At 43.9% G+C, this 23,666-nt stretch overlaps 1 protein-coding gene across 6 annotated transcripts in view; it reads left to right on the top strand.

Moving 5' to 3' along the window:
- FBXL7 (F-box and leucine rich repeat protein 7) overlaps positions 1-23,666 on the top strand; it is a 367,222-nt gene that overhangs the window by 320,068 nt on the left and 23,488 nt on the right. For 2 of the 6 annotated variants that reach the window (XM_045007159.1, XM_045007161.1), the window contains exon 3: positions 7,575-7,656. The exons of 2 other annotated variants lie outside the window; for them this stretch is intronic. In XM_045007159.1, the coding sequence (XP_044863094.1) occupies positions 7,575-7,656 (82 nt within the window). Of the gene's footprint in view, positions 1-6,237; positions 6,249-7,574; positions 7,657-8,312; positions 8,420-23,666 lie in introns of those variants that run through there. 2 more of the 6 variants (XM_045007163.1, XM_045007164.1) reach the window with 2 other exon arrangements.

Below are 23,666 nucleotides of genomic sequence, written 5' to 3'. Positions count from 1 at the left end.
TATGTAATTAGTATCCAGAGCACTGCTCTTAAAATGTTGTTTTTGTTGAGAGTAAGTTGCACATAATTGAAAAGGTGACCTTTCTGCACTGGTAAATCAGAGCTGCCTTTAAGGTCAGCATGAACAATTCACTGAATGCCTACTGCCAAGTAAACTTCACATAAACTGACTGCTCCCTTCCTGGGATTAAAACAGCTGACAGGACTGTGTTCCCTTGAATCTAGACACGTCTGTCTATTCTTAGATGACTTCATCCATAATAAGTTCCAAAGAACTGAGTTCCAAAGAAGTACTCACACTCATAGTAAAACAGCAAGTGTTACATTCCCCACCTTGCTTTCAGGAGTGCTCATTCAAGGTGTGTGGCCAGTTGATAATGTTATTACATATGTATTGGAAGACCTATTAAAATAAATGCATTTAGGCAAGATTTTTTTTGAGAGGGAGCAAAATATTTAGTGTGTGTCTTATCCTTATTTACAAACAATATAGGGTCATAAGATCTTTCTGGAGCACTCTAGAGCTTAAGTTCTAGAAGGTTCCCTGGGTATTTATTATTTGTATTACATTATTGCCTAAAGGGCCCAAATGAGATCAGAGCCTCTTTGTGCCCGTTACTTAACTGCACAGAACAAGCAGTTAAACACACCCAGGGCAGTTAGGAACACAGAAGCCTCTAGGCAATGGTCTTACGTAGAGAGGTCTGGTAAGTAGCTTGGTGGCTGCTCTCACTACCAAACAGTAGCACCTGGAGCAAAGCATGAGGAAGCTCTGCCAGGCCATGCAGCTACTCTGAAAACAGTGTCATTGCAGTAGCAAAAGAAATCTCTGTAGGAGACGGCTGCATTGGCCTTTTAATGAGGCATGCAAACTCCTCTGCACCTGGTGATGCCCAGTCTGATTCCTATGGAAGAACCAATTGGAGCTATGTGGAAATCTTACAGGAGCTGGTCTCCTGAGGTCAGTTTAAGATGGTTAAGTAACACTTCTAGGTTGAAGCAAGAGTATCCTTAAGTGTATCCTTAACACAAGTGCAGGATTGCACTGAAGCCACTGTGCCCTTGCCAAGGCCTATCCTTGTCCCTTCCCCACATCCCCTCCCCATCCCCAGTACTAGTTCAGCGTGGTTCAGGAAGGCCTATCACTTTCTCAAGCTGTCATAGGTTTATTCCCCACTTTGAACTTTAGCGTTCACAAGATGGGGATCTGCATAGGCTCCTCTAAACTAAAATCCTAGTTTAGATCTGGTACGCTGCCACCAACTAGAAATTCCAGTGTCTAGTACACTTCCTGTTCCCCCAAACTTTCCCTGGGGAACACAGATCCCAACTTCCTTGGATCTTAACACAAAGGGAAATAATCCATTCCCCCCCACCATTTTCCCCCTCCCCTTGTCCTTGGGAGAGATACCTTGATTCAAACTCCTTGAATCAAACAAAGAGGGATTCACTTTTCCCCCTCCCCTTCCCCTGAAAATCCAAACAAGGGAAGAAATCAATCAAGTTCTAAAAAGAAAAGATTTTATTAAAGAAAGAAAAAAGTACACTATCTCTGTGTTACCAGGATGAAAAAATACAGGGTCTAACTTAGAAGCCTGGAGAGGCTTTTCCCCCTCTCCTCCTTCCTCAGAATAATCAAAGTAACAGCAAACAGAAATAAAGATATTTCTTCAGCAAACACACAATTGCAAATGTAGAAATCAATTATAAGACTAAACCGCCTTCTAATACTCACTATACTGAATAGAAGAAAATACTTCAGGAAACCTTGGAGAACTTGAATAATATGTCTGGCCTCTCTTAAATCCAAAGAGAGAACGGCAATCCAAACAAAGGACACAGACAAAGACTTCCCTCCACAGAGATTTGAAATTATCCTGTCCCTTGATTGGTCCTCTGGTCAGGTGTTCCTCAGGTTACTGAGCTTGTTAACCCTTTACAGGTAAAAGAGACCTTAACCCTTACTATCTGTTTATGACACAAGCATTTCCATGCAATCTGCAAAAGCCTCAGTTTCCAGGTGCTCAATAAACCCTGAGTTCTATAACTTTCTGTACCAGTCAGCCTGCAGTAGCCATCCCCAAAGATTATTTGTTCACCTAGGAATTGTCAGTTCCGAGTACTGGGCCACAGAATGAAGAGCAATACGAAAGCAGCTGGCTTTCAATAGTAAAACTGTGAAACTGGAAGAGACCAGGAAGTAAACACTAAAAGGATTTACAGATCTAGCATCCCCTTGAACCTAAAGGAGCTTGACCCTTTTGCTACTAAATATACTGCATTAGTTACATATCAATCACATTGTGCTGAAAATGAACAAGGATGCCAGTTATCTTATTGGACAGCAACACTCCCCTATCTTGTTGGGCTCTCTTTCTGCTGATCTCTTTTCTGTCCTGGGTCTATTCCAGATCTGTTTTTTTAAAATGTTCTTTTGGTAATTTTTGAAAGATTTTTTGTTTAGGGCGCCTTCCTGCAGGGGTTTTGTAAAATCTGTTTGTCGGATTATGAAGAATTCCTTGAATGCTTTTCAACTTTCCAGATTTTGGACTCTTACTTTCCAAATTCTCTAGAGCCATACTGTGGATCTGCATGCTGCACCGTATGTATAAAGGGATCCTTACTGAATGCATACAAGGCTCGTTGGTACAGCTTGTTGTTGGATTCTTACCCCCACCAGACTAGCTGGTACAGTTTGCATTTTATAAATCAGCTTCTGAAACCACATAGCCTAAAAACTGCGGAGCTGCGTAAGGGTATCCACACTCTGCAGTCCAGCAGGACTATTCAAACTGATATCAATGGGAACAGTTCCAGGTTAGCCTCTGCAGCACAAAAGACCTACTGTGAGCCTGATCTGTGTCCAAGATGTATTCACATTATGCAAGTATTTCCTGTTCAAGATGACCATTAATCAAACCAGACAACTATTTTTACAGCAAAAGCTTTCTATAAAATCCATGTTTAGGGCCTGGCATAAAGTTACTTCATAAAAACAGTTGTTGATGGTAAAAGGTACATAAATAAATTGAGGAACAGGGACTAGATACACTGCTTCTGGAAAGTAGAATGGTATTTAATACTACTGTGATCTCCTCTGGATATTTTTCAGGGTTATTCTCTCCTCTTTTCCATTAAAACAAAACTGCACCCATTTAGCTTTGCTCTGTGATTTGAAAGTACAAAATAGCAAGAAGCAAAATGGGAACCTCTAGTATGATTTTCAGAGGTGCTGAGGACCTGCATTGCTAAGCCAGTGTGGTCTGTTGGTGCTCAGCACCTCTGAAAATGAGTTCATGTGTTTCGATGTGATGTGTATGTCCCACAACAAGTGTCACAAACATCTACTTTACAAGATGTCACCGATCTCCCATAAATTCCAGAATGTTGGTCATGTATATATATATGTGGTATAGGTTTTAATTTAATTTACAAAAGACATCAAATACTTTCAGCTTAAAAATTAGAGTTCATTCTTGATTTCCTTTAAAATAAAAAAGTATAGTCTTCACTTAAGAGCACAGAGTGAGTGTCTCCTGGGTGATAGGCTGCAACCACACTAAGAATAAAATGGCTACTGACTCTTGCACAAAGGCATTGGTTTACCTGACAATATTATGTCTCACTACACCCTAATTCTGAAATAGATTTCAGAGTTTACACATTACTCCTGGGGGAATTCTGTGCCAAACAATTACAAATTCTGCCCCAAAAAATAACAAATTATTCAGACATTTTAAAATTCTGCATATTTTATTTGTCAGAATATCAATATAATATTGTGACAGGTTTCAGAGTGGTAGCCATGTTAGTCTGTATCAGCAAAAACAACGAGGAGTCCTTGTGGCACCTTAGAGATGAACTAATTTATTTGGGCATAAACTTTCGTGGGCTAGAGCCCACTTCATCAGATGCATGAAGTGAAAAATACAGGAGCAGGTATAAATACATGAAAGGATGGGGGTTGCTTTACCAAGTGTGAGGTCAGTCTAATGAGATAAATCAATTAACAGCAGGATACCAAAGGAGGAAAAATAAGTTTTGAAGTGGTAAGAGAGTGGCCCATTACAGACAGTTGACAAGAAGGTGTAAGTAACAGTAGGGAGAAATTAGTATTGGGGAAATTAAGTTTAGGTTTTGTAATGACCCAACCACTCCCAGTCTTTATTCAGGCCTAATCTGATGGTATCCAGTTTGCAAATTAATTCCAGTTCTGCAGTTTTATGTTGGAGTCTGTTTTTGAAGTTTTTTGTTGAAGAATTGCCACTTTTAGGTCTGTTATTGAGTGACCAGAGAGATTGAAGTGTTCTCCTACTGGTTTTTGAATGTTATGATTCCTGATGTCAGATTTGTGTCCATTTATTCTTTTGTGTAGAAACTCTCCGGTTTGGCCAATGTACATGGCAGAGGGGCATTGCTGGCACATATCACATTGGTAGATGTGCAGGTGAACGAGCCCTGGATGGTGTGGCTGATGTGGTTAGGTCCTATGATGGTGTCCCTTGAATAGATACGTGGACAGAGTTGGCACTGGGGTTTGTAGCAGGATTTGGTTCCTGGGTTGGTGTTTTTGTTGTGTGGTGTGTAGTTGCTGGTGAGTATTTGTTTCAGATTGGGAGGGGCTGTCAGTAGGCAAGGACTGGCCTGTCTCCCAAGGTCTGTGAAAGTGAGGGATCATCCTTCAGGATAGGTTGTAGATCCTTGATGATGTAGAGGTTTTAGTTGGGGGCTGTAGGTGACGGCTAGTGACGTTCTGTTACTTTCTTTGTTGGGCCTGTCTTGTAGTAGATGACTTCTCGGTACCCTTCTGGCTCTGTCAATCTGTTTCTTCACTTCACTAGGTGGGTATTGCAGTTTTAGGAACACTTGATAGAGATTCTGTAGGTGTTTGTCTCTGTCTGAGGCATCAGAGCAAATGCGGCTGTATCTTAGGGCTTGGCTGTAGACAATGGATCGTGTGATGTGATCTTGATGAAAGTTGGAGGCATGTAGGTAAGTGTAGCGGTCAGTAAGTTTCCGGTATAGGGTGGTGTTTATGTGACCATTGCTTATTAGCACTGTAGTGTCTAGGAAGTGGACCTCTTGTGTGGTTGATGGTAGGGTGGAAATCGTTGAAATCTTGGTGGAATTCCTCAAGGGCCTCCTTCCCATGGGTCCAGATGATGAAGATGTCATCAATGTAGCGCAAGTAGAGTAGGGGCATAAGGGGACGAGAGCTGAGGAAGCATTCTAAATCAGCCATAAAAATGTTGGTATACTGAGGGGCCATGCAGGTACCCATAGCAGTCCTGCTGACTTGAAGGTATAAATTGTCCCCAAATCTGAAATAGTTGTGGATGAGGACAAAGTTACAAAGTTCAGCCACCAGGTTTGCCGTGATGATATTGGAGATGTTATTCCTGATGGCTTATGTGGAATGTTGGTGTAGAGGGCTTCTACATCCATAGTGGCTAGGATGGTGTTTTCTGGAAGATAACCAAAGGATTGTAGTTTCCTCAGAAAGTCAGTGCTATCTCAAAGATAGCTGGGAGTGCTGGTAGTGTAGAGCCTGAGGGGAGAGTCTACATAGCCAGATAGCTACATAGCCAGATAGCAGGTAGAATATCCCTGGTCGGGGCTCTAGGGGTGTGTCAGTGCAGATTTGTTCCTGTGCTTCTTTAGGGAGTTTCTTGAGCAGATGACCAAACCTACACTGGAACAAATCTACACTGACACACCCCTAGAGCCCCGACCAGTGGTATTCTACCTGCTATCCAAAATCCATAAACCAGAGCAGCCTCTTCTCTTCCCTATCACAGTTGGGGAGGGCTCGGAAGCAGCTGCTCTGTTCTAGCACCACAGTGGCTTCTGGTGGAGAAAAGGCAGCAACTTTCTGGCAGAAGTTATTTTCTGCAGAAAAAAATATGCACGGCACAGTGGCATATGCAGTGGCGCAAAATTGCCCCAGGAGTAACACATAAGAAGTGCCTTTAACCAAGTGTGTTCTCATCATGCTGAGCAAATCAGGCACAGTTTTCCTTTAAATCTTCCTTCATTCTGTGTTTACATTCTTTGTCCCAATACTAACTGGAGATTCTCTGTCTATATCACAACTCTCATAATGCCAGCTAGTCATGTATTTCCTTGCATTTATAGATTGAACTATGCAATTCTGGTTTTAAAAACTTTTCCTTTTTCCAAGATGGCCGCTCCACTACTCCTAATTTGTCCTCACTTCCCTTCTGAGACCCACTGCAGGATCATCTGCTTGTAAGTGTTGCAATGGGTCTCCTTTACAAGGGTATATATAGTGATGAGAACGTAGAACTTTCATCCACACTAACCAGAGCTACATGCATATGAAAGAGGAGAGACTAGTTCACACAGAATAGCAAAGCAAAGGTGCTGAGAAGGGTAACTCTATTCTCTTAACTTCCCCAGCTGCTGAATTTGCCTTGTAAGTTTTCTTTTTCATGAAATTGAAGATTTAAGACTTAATCTGTGGGTCCCCTAAAGCAGAGGGCTTGGAATGCTAGTCCCTCTAAGGGAGAATGAACTGCACTCATAGAAGTAAATAGCCTATTGGCCACCAGCCACACAACTCTTCATACAAGTGCTTCAGGCTCCGAGTTGTAGAAATAATACTGCTGGTATCTAGGATCTTGTTTTTGCAATATGTAGTGGAAGTCTGTGTCTGTTAGACCAGGATTTGCATATTTTTATCCCTGGCTGCTTAGATTATCCAGAAAGACAGGCACAGTGGGTGATACATATCCCAGTAACTGCCTTTAGATGCATTTGCCACCGTGAGCGGTAACATACAGTAGAGCAACATTAGAGAGGCTTAGTTCTCCTTTTGAAAATGGGTTTTAATCCATCCCACCAAAAGTCTCATGCTCCCTTTATTCCATCCCTTCCTTCAATCCACTGCAAAATTAAATTTAAAGGGATACATTCCCAGTCATACAACTCTATCTCCAGACCTGTCCTGATCATGAGGACAAAACTATCACCACCAACCCAACCCTCAAATAAAAAGCATTCTGGTTTCTGTCATTCACTTTGCGCGGTTTTTAATGCAATATTTCCTAACAAAACGATCTCCTCTCTTAATGAACTTGGATAAAAAGGTTTAAAAATAAAACTCTTATGTATGCCTGACACACACATGCTCATCATAAAGAGACATTCCAGTTCTAATGAATGTTTATCATCCCCCAATAATGTTGAAAATAATAGCGATTTCCTTGCATTAAGTGAACTTTGGATGTAGCCCACCCTCAATTAAAAATCCAAACATTATTTTGTTTTGCTTTGGGCAAAAGAAGGAGGGGAAGCATTTATAATACAGGAGACAGACAAATAGCTTTTCTAAACAAACAGACTAATTGCTCTCATAAACGTAGGATACTCATAATTTAACAGCAACAGTGTATATACTTGGGAAGCCATATAAATAGGGCGGGCTGGTCAAGGTTATGGTTGCGTGCAATAAAAGGGCTGGACTCAACAAGGCCCTGAATTGTTTGGTTGTGTATTTTGTGAGCCTCCGCCAAGTTTACATTCTAGCTGACGTTTCGCTCCTTGTGTTTATAGCAGACAAAGGAGCTGGCTCTGGGAATTTCTCAAGAGGAAGTCATAGTGGCAGGAGTAGTTACGGAGAGACAAAAAGCAAAAGGTACAAACTGGCTTATGGAAGGGCAAATGTGGTGTTGCTATTATGTGTAACGTCTGATCTTCTGTGAGTGTCGTTCACACTTAAGGGTCATCCCTAAAATTATGTATAATGAATAGCAATACTTCGTACATGTCATTTTTTTGGTATAAATTACTGTTATATCTGCTATCTGCCAGTTGCCAGAGAGGTGTAATTTAGTGGTCTGGACACAGGGCTAGGAGCTTGAAACTCCTGACACTGACTCTGTGGTTTAGGACAGGTCAATTCATGTAGCTGCATTGTTTTTTTGTTTTTTTTCATCTGTAATATAAAGGTTAAGCCACCTGCTTCACTAGGGTATTGGGAGAATTGATTAGTGAATGTTTGGAAAGCCTTTTGAAGAAGAAAAAGTGTTAATTTTTATTGACCAATTAGCAGAGTCTGCGTGGTGACTGAGCTTGCAGTGTATGCATTACACAAATTACTGCAGCTGAAGCCCCAAACAAAGCCCTTGGAAACATAAAGAGCATCGTTGCCAGGTGTATGAATTAGGGAGCTTTCACCTTATTGGGCATCAGGGGATCTGTGGCTCAGCTAAAAGTTGTTCTCTATATGTAGCTTGGATTTAGTTTAACAAGGTATAAGTCTTTTGGAATCCAGTAGAAATTTTATTATTTAGCAGCATATCATCTCCGATTATTGTACCATACTGTAGTAAACTGCCCTAATTTTGTGTTGCACCAATGAGCAGAGCAGTATTGAAGAGTGCTGCAATGAAAACTATGTAAGTGCTTCTTCCTTGTAAATATGTCTAATGCTTGTTAAAAAAAAAAAAAGGTGGGCTGACTTAGTCTGTGATTGTTTTTAGGACTTAACATGAACTGAGCTTAAAAATGGCCTGACCCCAGGAAAAGTGCCTCTGACTCAGACTGAGTTTTGGGAACACTACAAGACAGTCTATTGCTACAGGCAAATTGTTGCTCAGAAACATTTTAGGTAACTTTATAATGAAATAGTGAAAGGGGTAAAACTGATTTGCTAAAGTGTTATGTGTGTTTTATATAGGGAGACCATATTTCCCTATGCTGAATACGGGACACCTGGTAAAATTATTTGTGTTCGAGTGAGTTCAATGGCAATTAATGTAGGGTTGCCAACCCTCCGGGTTTCTGGGAGTCCCCCGGAATCAGGCCCTATCTCCGGGAGGCTACTGAAGCCAAACTGGGAGATTTTAGACCACTAAAAGTCTGGTGGCGCAGCAGGGCTAAGACAGGCTCCAGGCCTACCCTGGCACAGCACCGATCCCAGAAGCAGCCAGCATGTCCCTGTGGCCGCTGGAGAGGGGGGAAGGGTTTCCGCTCGCTGCCCCTGCCCCGAGCACCAACTTCACAGCTACCAGTGGCCAGGAATTGCAGCCAGTGGTAGCTGCATGGGTGACGCCCACGGGCATGGGCAGCACGTGGAGTCTCCTGCACTCCCTCAGGGACGTGCTGGCCACTTCCAAGAGCGGCACACGGAGGGGGCAGCACATGGAGTTCCTTGGCCCCAGTTACCTCAGGCAGCTCCCGGTCGGTGGCCCAGCGGGGCTAAGGCAGGGTCTGTCCCTGCACTCCAGTCCCCAGCCCTGAGTGACCTCCCAGAGCCTGCACCCCACACCTCTCTTGCAATCTACCCCAGCCCGGAGCCCCCTCCTGCACCCAAACTCCCTCCCAAAGCTTGCACCCCACACCTCCTTCTGCACCTCCTGCCCCAGGCTCAGCCCAGAGCCCCCTCCCATACTCCAAACCCCTCAGCCCAAGCCCAGAGCCTGCTCCCCTTCCCTCACCCCAACCTCCTGCCCCAGCTCAGTGAAAGTGAGTGAGTCTCAGGGAGAGTGAGCAATGGAAGGAGGGAGGTGGGGCCTTGGGGAAGGGATGGGGCAAGGGTGTTTGGGTTTGTGTGATTAGACAGTTGGCAACCCTAAATCAATCAAATCTATGCAGTACAAACGTTCAAATTAACATCAAGTTGACTGAGAAATACTGTGTAGTTGGATCTTTTAATTTACTTTTGTATCTTTAAGGCTTTAGGGTTTACACAGGGAGAGGAGACATACACACATTCCCATACACCTCTCTCACACTGGGGGGCGACCAACCGACCCAACCCTCCCTGCCCGCGCTCTCAACGCTCCAGGCCTGGGATGGACCCGCATCTCCTGGTACCTGGCACCGTGTCTTCCCAAGGCAACACGGTGGGGGGGAGGGGGCACATAGGGTCACATACCTCCCCTCCCCAGATTTCTGCCAGGGTTCACACCAGAATGAAACTGTCTCAGATAGAGGTGTAATTAGAGGAGGTTTTGGAACAAATTGATAAACTAAACAGTAATAAGTCACCAGAACCAGATGGTATTCACCCAAGAATTCTGAAGGAACTCAAATGTGAAATTGCAGAACTACTAATTGTAGTCTGTAGCCTATCATTTAAATCAGCTTCTGTACCAAATGACTGGAGGATAGCTAATGTGATGCCAATTTTTAAAAAGGGCCCCAGAGGTGATCCCGGCAATTACAGTAAAAACCTTGACTTCAGTACTGGGAAAACTGGTTAAAACTATAGTAAAGAACAAAATTGTCAGACATATTGATGAACATAATTTGTTGAGGAAGAGTCAACATGGTTTTTGTAAAGGGAAATCATGCCTCACCAATCTACTAGAATTCTTTGAGGGGGTCAACAAGCCTGTGGACAAGGGGGATCCAGTGGATATAGTGTACTTAGATTTTCAGAAAGCCTTTGACAAGGTCCCTCACCAAAAACTCCTAAGCAAAGTAAGCTGTCATGGGATAAGAGGGAAGGTCCTCCCATGGATTGGTAACTGGTTAAAAGATAGGAAACAAAGGGCAGAAATAAATAGTCAATTTTCAGAATGGAGAGAGGTAAATAGTGGTGTCTCCCAGGGACCAGTTCTGGGACCAGTCCTATTCAACATATTCATAAATGATCTGGAAAAAGGGGTAAACAGTGAGGTGGCAACGTTTGCAGATGATACAAAACTACTAAAGATAGTTAAGACCCAGGCAGACTGCAAAGAGCTACAAAAGGATCTCTCAAAACTGGGTGACTGGGCAACAAAATGGCAGATGAAATTTAATGTTGATAAATGCAAAGTAATGCACGCTGGAAAGCAAAATCCCAACTATACATATAAAATGATGGGGTCTAAATTAGCTATTACCACTCAAGAAAGAGATTGTGGGGTCATTGTGGATAGTTCTCTGAAAACATCCTGTCAATGTGCAGTGGCAGTCAAAAAAGCGAACAGAATGCTGGGAATAATTAAGAAAGGGATAGATAATAGGACAGAAAATATCATGTTGCCTCTGTATAAATCCATGGTACATCCACATCTTGAATACTGCATGCCGATGTGGTCACCCCTTCTCAAAAAAGATATATTGGAATTGGAAAAGGTTCAGAAAATGACAACAAAAATGATTAGGGGTATGGAATGACTTCTGTACGAGGAGAGATTAATAAGATTGGGACTTTTCAGCTTGGAAAAGAGACGATTATGACGGAGGTCTATAAAATCATGACAGGTGTAGAGAAAGTAAATACGGAAGTGTTATTTACCCCTTCTCATAACACACGAACTAGGGTTCACCAAATGAAATTAATAGGCAGCAGGTTTAAAACAAACAAAAGGAAGTATTTCTTCACACAGTGTACAGTCAATCTGTGGAATTCTTTGCCAGAGGATGTTGTGAAGGCCAAGACTATAACAGGATTAAAAAAAGAACTAGATAAATTCATGGAGGATAGGTCCGTCAATGGATATTAGTCAGGATGGGCAGGGATGGTGTCCCTAGCCTCTGTTTGCCAGAAGCTGGGAATGGGCAACAGGGGATGGATCTCTTGATGATTACCTGTTCTGTTCATTCCCTCTGGGGCACCTGGCATTGGCAACTGTTGGAAGACAGGATTCAGGGCTAGATGGACCTTTGATCTGACCCAGTACGGCCGTTCTTATGTTCTTAGTGTGGCGAGGAGCAGCCTTTCTGCACTGTGCAGGAGAGAAAGGACGTGAGTTGCTTGCAGCTGCAGGGGAGGAAGGCGTGGGGAAGGGATGACCTGGCCCGTGTCTTTGCAGAGCTCATCTCTTCCACACTCCCCTGTGGCTGAAAGCAGCTTGTCCCTTCCTGCCTGCACACTGTCAAAAGGCAGCTAACGCCTCCAGGCTGCTGCTGGCCACTGACATAACCAAGCGGCCAGCTACAGTGTGGCAGGAAGCGGTTAAGCCCTAAGGATGCACAGTGCACCAGGGCCCAGGGAACCCGACTGCAGGGGCTTCAGCAAACTCGGCCAGAGAGGTGATTCAGCAGAGGAGGGTGCCTAGGGGACAGAGCAGTCTGACGCTCCCTGGGGGAAGGTCCCGGGGGGGTGTCAGATGAAGAGGGTGCTAAGCCCCTGCCCAGGGGACTGCTGTTGAGCCTGCAGGGTCGGGGCACGGACAGGCTAGAAATCGCTTCCTCCCTGCCACTCCACAGCTTAGCTGAGGGGCAGAGAGGCTGCCCCGTGCCAGAGCTGCTCAGGGCTTTGGCACATGCAGGGGTTGGCTCCTCCTGGCCAGAACCCCAAGCCGGAGAATCTTGGGCTTTCCCAGGGCGCTGGCCCAGTGGGGGAAGGGAGGAGCCTGCCAGCCAGGCTGTTGGTGAGCTGAGCCCACTGACCAGTGGCTGGTTCTCCACACAGTACTGGGAGCAGGACATGCCCTGCCTAGACAGATACGGAGAAACAGCGGGGCTGGGTGGGGGGGGGGGTGGCGGGTGAAGGGACAAAGCGGGAAGAGGACAGCGAGACGGGAAGCACGTAAAGGGCCGCTAGGTGGGCAGCAGAGGCAACATGTAGCCAGCCGCTGCCTGGTGCCTTCCCATGCTCACCAGTCACCGCAGCTCACAGCGCGCAGCCAGTGCTGGCCAGAAATGGGATGAGGGACAGGGGCCCTGCTGGCTGAGAGCTGGCATGCAGCGGGGGCTGCACTGAGGGACCAGCAGAGGGAGCGGCCAGCCCTGAACACTGCAGCTTTGCCCCACCACCAGCCTTGCACAGCCACCCACATCACTGGCCACTGGAACCCCCCTCCCCCACTCACCACTGGTGGGCAGGTGCCTGGTGAGCAGGGATCCAGCCAGCAGCACTGACGGAGGAGAGACAGATAATACGGGACAATTTGCCTGTTTTTAAGAAAAAGTCGGGACACCTGCAGGAGTGCCTAAATATGGGACTGTCCCTTTAAAAACAGGACATCTGGTCACCCTAATTTTTTATGAGGAACACAGCTGAAATGCTGTAGACACTAATTCAGTATCATCAGCTCCAAGCATTCAAAAATGATGACTAAGAATCTCCCAATGGGGGTGCTCTTACAGATTTCAGTGTGGGGTGGCAACTTTCAGCAGCGGTCTGGCGTCACTTAGGCCCCTGGAAGTTCTTGGATTTTTTTGAAGGATAAAATATACAAATCAGGCTATATGGAGAACATTTGTTGTGATTATTTTCTATATATTCAATAATAATTCATACAAGTTTACTACAACCAAACTACCAGCAAAGGGCAAATAGGTAAGTTTTAATTTTAGCTTTAACATGCAGTATGAAGCCTGGGGTGTGGCAGGGGATCCCCACACACACACACCCCTAAATGGTGTCCCTGCCTCCCAGACACATGAAATTATTTTTAAGCCTATTTTGGGTTCTTTTTACATGCCCTGTGGGCTAGAAGCATTGCTATAAATGAAAGCTGAGATTTTCATGCATTCATATGACTCTAGGCACCGGGGATTTAGGAACACCACCAAATGTCATGAGATTTCTGATAAAATTCTAAAAGCTGACAATGCTGCTGAATTAATTTTGGCTGTCTTTAATCACAGTATTCTGTGTGTATATGTATTCCATTAACCTGTGTAGTATCTGAGCATCAAGACCCTGATTTTAGAGTGCTGAGCAACTGAAGTCAATTGCAAGTACTCAACACTGCAGAATATCGGTCCCCAAATGCAGTTTTAAGTCTTGGTATTAGCCTTGATAGAACTATGTGTTCTCTGTGGGTATGTCCACACTGCAATGTAATTCCAGGAATAGTAGAACTCGAGTTAGCAGACCCTGGGTTTGTTAACCTAGGGCTTGAACGTCTACATTCATTTGTAATTGGAAATGGGGGCTGTAGGCATGTGTTGTTGGGGTCGCCTCTCTCTGGGGTGGCTGGGAGCCAGGCCGCCTTGCTACACAAGTCCGGTGAGTCGGGGAGTTAGCCTGGTGGGGCAGGAAACAGTCAAGGGCTCAGGCCCTCAGGTCAGGGCTGAGCACAGAGTTCAATGGTAAGCCCAGGCCCTGATCAGGGCGGGGCAGCAAATAAACAGTTCAGGGCTCAGACCCTCAGGCAGGGGCTGAGCAGAGAGTTTAGTAATCAGCCCAGGCCCTAGGTCAGGGCAGGACTGCAAACACACAGTTCAAGAGCAAAGCCCAGGCTCCTGGTCCTGAGCGTTGGGGAAAGGGGGAGACTGCCACCCGGGAGTGGGGTGGCAGGGGGGACGCAGGCCCGCCCACTCCACTGCATCCCAGCCCGGGGCCCTGACAGCGGCAGGCAACCTGCTGCTGTGTCAGTGGGGATCCTGGCCGCAACACACTGACCTCAGCTCTGGGTGTGCCACAGCCCGACTAGAGTCGGCTGCCCCCGGGCTACTTCCGACCACCCCCTCTAGCAGTACCTGCGTCTGGTCGGCATCTTCCACGGCATCGAGCACCATGGGCTCCTCGGGGTACTCTGTGAGCGGTAAGCTGGGGAGCTCCTCTGGGTCCCTTCTCACCGGTAGGCTTACTGGCTTCTCCGGCGTCTGGTCGGCGTCCGGCCTCAACAGGTAGGGCCAGTCCTCAGGGCGGTCACAGGCGGCAAGCGTCTCCCCAGTGGGAGCTAGGGCACCAGCGTCCGGCCTCTCCGGCAGCCAGGCAGCTTCTGAGCCCTGGGGTTGGGCTTTTATACTTTCTGTCCTGCGCCTTGACTTCTGGGGGGCGGGCGCAGGCTTCAGTGGCTCCGCCCACTTTGGCATCCAGAGGGGCTCGTCCCTCTCTGGGGCGGCTGGGAGCCAGGCCGCCTCACTACAGGGGCCATATCAGGAAATAGGGGCCATTTCTTGGGTATCAATAGAGTTATACCTCCTCTTTGTTGTATTCTGGGGATGGGAGCAAGTGCCGGAATCACAGTAACCATGCTTGCTTAGATCGGTGGCTCTCAGCCTTTCCAGACTGCTGTCCCCCTTTCAGGCCTCTGATTTGCATACCCCTAAGTTTGACCACATTTAAAAATAGTTTGCTTACAAAATCAGACATAAAAATACACACACTACTACTTAAAAGTTGCTTACTTTCTCATTTTTTACCAAATAATTGGAATATAAATATTGTACTTATATTTCAGTGTATAGTCTATGGAGCAGTATAAACAAGTCATTGTCTGTATGACATTTTAGTTTGTACTGACTTCGCTGGTGCTTTTCATGTAGCCTGTTGTAAAACTAGGCAAATATCTAGATCGGTGGTTTTCAAAGTTCAGGTCGTGACCCAGTACTGGGTCGTAGAATGCAAGGCACTGGGTCACCTTGCTCAGCACCCAGGGACCCTGGTGGCTTGCCAGTAAAAACTAGTAGTCCCTACCTGTTCTGACACTACAGTGCACCCCGGTAGCGACTAGCAGCAGGTCCAGCTCGTAGCCAGGGGGGCCACAGGGCTCCATGCAGTGGCCCAGCCCTGAGTACCCGCTCCGCACTCCCATTTGCTGGAAGCCGGCCAATGGGAGCTGTGGGGGGGCAGTGCCTGCAGGTGACAGCTGCGCGGAGCCACTTGCACGCCTCCACCTAGGAGCTGGATCTGCTGCTGGCCACTTCTGGGGCGCAGCACGGTCCATGGTGCCAGGACAGGCAGGAAGCCTGCCTTAGCACCCCTGCTGCACCACTGACCGGGAGCCGCTAGAGGTAAGCCTGCACCCCAATCCCTGGCCCCAACCCAGAGCCCGGACCCCCAGCCCAGAGCCCTGACCCCCTTCTGCACCCCAACTCCCTGCCCCAGCCCTGAGCCCCCTCCCATACTCTGAACCCCTCATTCCCAGCCCCACCCCACAGCCCTCACCCCTGCACCCCAACCCTCTGCCCCAGCCCTGAGCCCCCTTCCACACCCCAAACCCCTCATTCCCAGTTCCACTGGGTCATGGGCATCAACAGTTTTCTTCAACTAGGTTGTCAGAAAAAAAGTTTGAAAACCACTGATCTAGATGAATTGATGTACCCCCTGGAAGACCTCTGAGTTACCCCCCAGAAGTAGGTATATCCCTGGTTGAGAGCCACTGGCTTAGACTTGCCTGTCTTGGTACCAGTGCTAGCAATGATTTTATGATACTTAGGTGATGTACAGAAGGCACACAGGCACCCCAATGTGTGTGCACGCTACCCAGGATACTAATATCAGTGCTGGTGACACAAGGATCTTCATCCCTCTGTATTTTCAAAATTATGATGGATTTGAATATAACCAAACCAAAGTAATCTAAAAAATGTAAAGCTTTAAATAATCTCTTTGTTCTAGCTAGATCAAAGCTATCTCCAGTAATAATAGCAGTACAGCTGAGGTAACATGGGTATCAGCTGCTCAAGTATGCATCCAGGGTCCTCTCTGGGCAGGGCTAGTTCTACATATGAGCTCAGGTGTGCGGAGGCAGAATTTACTTTCTGGGTACCTCTGAACAAGGTGGATTCATTTAAGTCAAAGTGATTTAAATCACTAATTTTAATAATAATTTAAATCAGCAAGCAGGAAATCTTGATTTAAATAATTGATTTTAATTGTGTTTTATATTTGAACTTTTTAGTTATCTTCCTAAAGAAAAGTTGCTTCTCTTTGGTTGGTAACCATTAAAATATGTTGATTTGCAACTAAAATACAATCTTTACACCAATTTGGTGCTTCTTTTTGCTAACCAGAAGGATACACAGTTTCTATACGCATTTATTTAAGTACTTGCTAGCTTACTTAGTACTTAATTGTCTTACTTATTCAGATTCATAGTTTCTTTTATTTTAGAAAATTGTGATGGATGCATTTCTTATTTACTAGATTATTCATTTTTTTACATGTGATTTGTGTCATGGTCTATTTGGATGGAAATTCAAATCCAATTAAATGCACAAAAATAGCACTTTAATCTTTTTACCTTTACTGTGCTGAAAATATAAAGAAAAATATAAAGAAAAATGTTGGGGAATGTTGGTGAATTGAACTGATGATTTCTGGTCACTGTGTCCTTCAAGATTTTAAAGCTAGCAGATCTCATTCTCTCACACCTAGTTTTTAGACAGAGATTGGAAGAGGAAAATAAGCTTTTCTACTTTTTCAGCTCCTAATTGGTTTCTTAACTTTGTATGAACTAGTCATTGAACTAAACTAGACAGAAAATGTAATGTCACTACAGACGTTCCCGACTTAGGCAAGCGTTCCACTGTAACTCTAATTTTGCATAAGTCGGAAACATATACCCGACAATGACGCAAAAAAAAACAAAAAAAAACCCCACTCCTATTTCTAGCGTACGGAACTTTTTCCATAAGTGCGGATTTGTGTAAGTCGGGTTTGTGTAACCCGCGGGACGTCTGTATATATATCCATGGTACACCGCCACCTTGAATACTGCGTGAAGTTCTGGTCACCCCCACCTCAGAAAAAATATATTAGAATTGGAAAAGGTACAGAAAAGGACAAAAAAAATTATTAGAGGTATGGAATAGCTTCCATATAAGGAGAGAATAAAGACTGGGACTTTCATCTTGGAAAAGAGATGACTATGGGGGAATATGATAGAGGTCTATAAAATCATGACTGGTGTGGAGAAAGTGAATAAGGAAGTGCTATTTACTCATAACACAAGAACCAAGGGTCATCCAATGAAATTAATAGGTAGCAGGTTTTAAACAAACAAAAGAAAGTACTTCTTCACACAACACTCAGTCAGCCTGTGGAGCATTACCAGGTTATGGTGTGAAGGGCAAAACTCTAATGAGGTTCAAGAAAGAACTAAATAAGTTCATGGAGGATAGGTCCATTAATGGCTATTAGCCACAATGGGTAGGGTTGCAACCCCATGCTCTGGGTGTCTCTAGCCTCTAACTGCCAGAAGCTGGGAGTGGATAACAGAGGTTGGATCACTCAATGATTGCCTCTTCTGTTCATTCCCTCTCAAGCATCTGGCATTGGCCACTGTCAGAAGACAGGATACTGAGCTAGATCGACCATTAGTCTGACTCAGAATGGCCATTCTTATGCTATGTTCTTAACTAAAATGAAGAAAAAAAATTTCTGCTCCTGCAGAATCAACTGCTGGTCTCAAAAGCAGGTTTAGCACTTCTGCAAACTCTGCTTAGCCAAGCGCTTAGCCAGTGAGTTCCACCAGTTCAGGGGTTTGACTTACTTTAAACCTTGGCACCAAATATGTACTGCTTAATATTATTTTTTGTTTTTAATGTAAATGATTTTAGTATATTATAGTAAGTTTAGATTGCCAATTTCAAAATTAATTTTAAATAGGTTTATTAAAAACTGTATTAAACTTAAAGTCTTTCTATCAATTTTATCCATCCTGACTCCTGAAACATTTTCTTATCACATGCTTTTCAGATGGTCTAGCTGACTTGTAGAAAACGAGATCATTTGGGAATACAAGCTTATGTTCTTTAAAAGGTAGTGAGGGAATAGAGACGACTGTAGAAATAAACAGAGTGGCAATGCAATATTAAAGCCTGGTTGATTTTAACTACAGCTACAAGAAGTTGACGAGGCTAACTACCTACGGATAGCCATTTTCCTTAAGGGGAAACTATTATTCAATAACAGCAAAAGCCATTCCACCAACCTAAAGCTCAAATAATCTGCATCTATGGAGGTACTTATCCCAGTCTGCCCTCCCATTAGTATTCTGCACCAGCCTATGAAAGGCTAGCATGGATAGGAATAAACTATACTGGTATGAAAACCTTAATACTAGTAGAACTGTGTCCATACAAATGTGTTGTACCACTTTAACTCTGTTTCTAAACCAGTATTGTTATGTGATCAAGCCCAAAGATTTCCAGGCATCTCTTTGACACCTCATTTCCCAGCTTTCAATTCATTTTAAAGTGTTCCATTTTACCATACTGCAATGTGCAAGTGAACAGGTAAAGGTTCACAAATGACCTAAGCCTGTTCTTTCACTGAGTCCGTGGAGTCTTAAAAGTAGCCCCTGAATTACACTGGTGTAAGATCAGAATCCGGCCCAAGAAATTCAACACCATGGAGCTGCAAGGTCCTCTGTAGCATGTAAGCATCCGTGCATTTCCTCACCAACAGAGGAAGGTGATGCTTTGGTCTGTTTGGTTACTCTTTCCTTGGTTTTTGCTGAGACTGTCAACCGGCGTTCCAATTAGTCATGGTGGTTTGTGATGCAGATACCTGTTCACATAGGCTAAGGAACAGCCAGGAGGTAGTGAATGAAAGCTGTTACTTTCAAATTAGATGGGATTTTAAATGATGAAGGATTCCACATTTCTCTATCAACCCCCATCCCCAAATTGCCCAGTTCCCTCCAAACTGCAATAATAATTTCCAAAATGGTGTCTAATACACAAAAAGATATGGTCACCAAATGGCATTTGAACTGGATGTTATCTAAACTGAATTAAAGATGAGGGCATCAGTAAATGCAGCTGAAACCACTTTTAATAATAATGGACCAGATTTAGCAGCCTCTCTTCTTTCCTTAACACAGGAGTTCACTTACTGATGCTTTTTCTGTGTTGTGTTACTGTATGTGCTATATGCTTCCTGGGAACTTGGCCTATGCTATAAATAGACACAAACTTGGCATTTGTGGAATCTAATTCAGCAGTGTAAAATTAGAGGTATACTTTACAGGCAATTATCAATAATGTTAGCAAAACATGACTCTTGCCATAAATAGAATATAGCAATGAGACTGTACCAACACAGGAAAAATTGCAGACTTAACATAGACTGTGAAGTTCTGATCCTGCTGGATGCTGAGGGTGCTCAATTTCCATTAGCCATTGGCAGTGAAAGTTGCTCTGTACCTCTCAGGAAGCACTTAGCACCCTACAGGATTGGACTCTCAGCTTGTAAATCAGGAGCTTGGAAAATATGAAGTCACTGTGTTTCTCTGAAATATTTCCTAATATAAGCTATTTTTAATCTCCTCATTGAAGGAGCTAAAATTGTGACTGTTTTACTTTATGGTCACATGGTGCTGGCTCTCCTCCTTGTTTCCAAATACATTAAAAGCTGCTAAAAATACACTGACTATTTTCTTATGTTACTTTTCTCTGTAAGTTATCACTTTAGTTGCCACGAGGATGTTATGTGATTGTGACTTGGAGGGGAGGTGGGTTGTGCAGTTGTGAATGAGAGAGAAAGAGGAGGAGGGTCCACATCACTCTAGTGGTCCACACAAAGGAAGATTGAGAGTTCCTGTACTAGGCCCCTGTCTCCTTCACTTTTAAGTCCCTCCTTAAAACCCATTTTCCCCATGCTTTGTATACTGAACCTTGTTGAATTATATAGAAAGTCCCCTTTGTTGTACTCCTTGGCTGACCTCGCTCTATGACTGTGATCACCAAAGAGTCAGGAGCGGCGGGTCCATTCTTGTATAACTGGAAAGCTCCAGTACTAGCTAGAGTCTGGTTCCAGGACCCTGTGATGTGGGAGGGTCCCGGAGCTCAGGCTCCAGCCTGGAAGTCTACACAATTAAATGGCCCCACAGCCTGACGAACAATGCAACAGAATCTGTCACTCAGAAGTTTCTGTGAACCAGTTCAGAACTGGTCAAACATACAACCATTCAATAAATGATCTCCCAGTCATATTTGTGTCATTGTTATTTATACAAGAATTATCAAAGTGTTCAGCACACTCCAGCCAAAGTGGGGGAGGAAAATTAGGTAAAATTCACGCAAGGGCAGAGGTTATCTTGTACCATTTAACTTGGGTCTCGTGTGACCTTGTGTGGGCCTTGTGCTCTGGAGTGAATTTCACCTTCTTTCTACCCTAGAGGGGGAATCATTTTAGACGTCTGTGAAATATGATCTGATTATGGAGGTTATAGAAGTCCATTCTGAAAGGTACTCTACTGATCTTGGAAAACTGTAACCAATATGTCACTTCCTAGCTTAAAATAAATATTTATGCAGACTAGATGAGGAAACAATGGACCAGATCTTGAGCAGGTGTAAACTGGCATAGCTCCATTGGGGAAGAATCTGGTTCACAGTATCAGTGTCCCTTTGGGTACGTAGTTTGATTAGCTTATCCCTGCCCCTTGCTTTTCCTACATCCTACCTTTATGTGCCAACATTTTTCAATGAAGAGTTGCTTTTAAAAAAATAATAATAAAAGCTTTGTGTGTAGTGTCTGATAGAAAAGCTAGGCTGGCAGAAAAATAGTAATCTCTTGTTGATGACAGAGCATGGGAAAGACTTCTTGGGTCATCTTGTCTAAACAGCAACATAAAGCACAATTTTCCTCCTAGACTGGTTTCTCATTTGTTTTATCAAGCTGCCTGCTAAACAGCTCCAGACAGCCCACCCCAATTCCCTCTTTAGGCAGATTGTGCCTTTGTCGAGTTGCTCATACTGCTGATAATTTTAACATGTAACTTTTAGTTTGAAACTTGTTGCTGCTTTTTATCTCCATTTTCAAGCATTGTAAATAATCCCTCTCCTACCTCATATCTACAAATATTTGAAGCAATAATGTGAGTTAGCACAGTCCTTTTTAATCACCTTTCCATCAAGCGGCGCATGGTAAGTTTCCTTAGCCTTTCAGCTTGGTTCATGTACTCTAATCTTTTTATCATTCCTTTATCCTCCCTCTCTGGATTGTCTCAAATTTATCTACAGTATATTCTTTCCTGCAAGGTTCCCAGGAGAAGAGATTGGAAGGCTCTTCAGATTATTAATGGCTACAGAGCCTTTCACCTTGGGGTCACTCGTTTAAATCCAGAGCAAGTGAATCCTGACCAAAAGCCAGTATCATCTGAAGACAGTTCAATGGCCTCTGTGAAAATTTTTGATGATCATTAGATGCTCAAATACTATAGCAGTGAGAGCTCTATAAGTACCTAGATGGATGGACAGATAGTAATTAGACTGACATTTTCAGTAGACTGGTTGCTACAAATAAAATAAAATGCCACAATTGCCATTCACAGCAGAGCATCCAAGGCCCAAACAGTAGCCAAAAGACCAGAGACTTGAACCACCCTTTTACCCCAGGAAGTATCCCGTCCAGAACAGAGCTAAATCATGTTGCCAGGCTTGTGTGGGGAAACTTGTATTACTGTGGATGATGTTGGACCTGTTCTGTTAAGTAATCATGAAGGTTGTCATCCTGGCACCTTTCACAAGCTTTAATTTTTGTGTCTCCTACATTTTCAAATGCACAATTCTGAACTGCTGCTGAGGGTAGGCCTTCACTGCAGAGTTAACTGGAATTGTCTACACTGTGAAATAACCCTTGAGTTGCTGTGTCCTCACTGAAGCTGCACTCACTCGTGTGTGGCACTAAAACTTATAAGGGCAAATCCCATAATTCTTTGCACTGTAGTAACCTGAGATGTTTTATGAATGTACACTATGAATTGTGGGAGAACTTGTTTGGCCACATGGTGGGAATAATGTGAAGCCATTGGAGAACTAGCAGCACTCAAGTGCACTAGCCTGCATCCACACTGCAGAGTTGTTTTGTTAACAGCTCGGTTGTGCTCACTTGAGTTCTAACCTATTCCCCCAGGTGGGTCAGCTAACTCGATTACCAGCCCCATCATACTCAAGGAGTTCTGTGTGTGAACAGAATGCAAGTTAGGTGCAACACTCGAGTTTCAACTTGAGTTAACTTTGCGGTGAAGATTAATCTTGTAATGCTGCACTAAGAGCCTTCATCTCCCACTGCGGTCAATGGGAACTGAATGAAAGTCATCCCTGGAGGTGCTTAGAACCTTTTACAGTCAGGCTCAGAACTATAGCGTGATAGTTCCAAATAATGTCATACGCATGCTGTTCAAAGAGGGTAATTACTTTGCTTTTCATTTCTGGCGGGCTGGGGACATTAGCGGGTAAAGTTATGCTGTATGGAGGATCTTTTCCTCTGGCTCAATAAGGAAAAGAAACCTTGCTTTTTATTTTATCAGGATCCCCAAACTTGTCTTTATTTCAAAGGCTGATTCTGCATGCCCACAGTTTAAACCTACTTGTTAAGATGACTCCATGGGTTGGTAATACTACACTTATGTAATATCTACATATTCCACCAAACATCTGTGGTGGTGTTTGATACAGTTGTAGCTCCAGCGTGGATTAAATTGACATGAAAAATAATAGGCTGAGATATATGCTGAAGGATATTTAGATAATAATGTTTTTTTCAAACTTTTTAAGTGATATGCACCCTGTTTGTGGAAATGTTCCTTAGTTTCTAATATTAATTTTTATTGAATGACATCGCAGTAGCATAAAACCAGTTAAGACAAGAATAGAAGAAAATTGCATTCATTTAATATTTGTTGTAACATACAATAAATAAACTTGAAATTACATGTCATGGCTTCTGAGAGGTTGGGAAGCTACTGAAATTCACACAAATACAGGATACTGTTAGTCTAATGTGGCATGTTAGGAAACTGGCATTCAAACTGCTTGCACCTACACCTTTTTTTTGGGAGGGGAGGGGGGTGTCAAATGAACACTTCCATCTCCATGGTTGTCAATCCAGCCCTTTTTCAAAGCATTAAGTTCCCTTCACTTTCTTTTCATTTTTAGACCCACCGTTGTGCAGTTAAATGGTGGGTCTAAAATGAGATTAAGAGAAAAATACATCTGAATGAGCTAGAATATATTGGAGATTTCTGTCTCTTAGCAGAAAAAGTTAACTTGTTGAACCAAGCAGATTTCTAGTAG

The sequence above is a fragment of the Mauremys mutica genome, chromosome 2 (genome assembly GCF_020497125.1).
Source record: "Mauremys mutica isolate MM-2020 ecotype Southern chromosome 2, ASM2049712v1, whole genome shotgun sequence".
Taxonomy (NCBI): domain Eukaryota; kingdom Metazoa; phylum Chordata; order Testudines; family Geoemydidae; genus Mauremys; species Mauremys mutica.
Note: the sequence above shows the minus strand (reverse complement) of the source record. Positions and strands in the feature narration are given on the sequence as shown.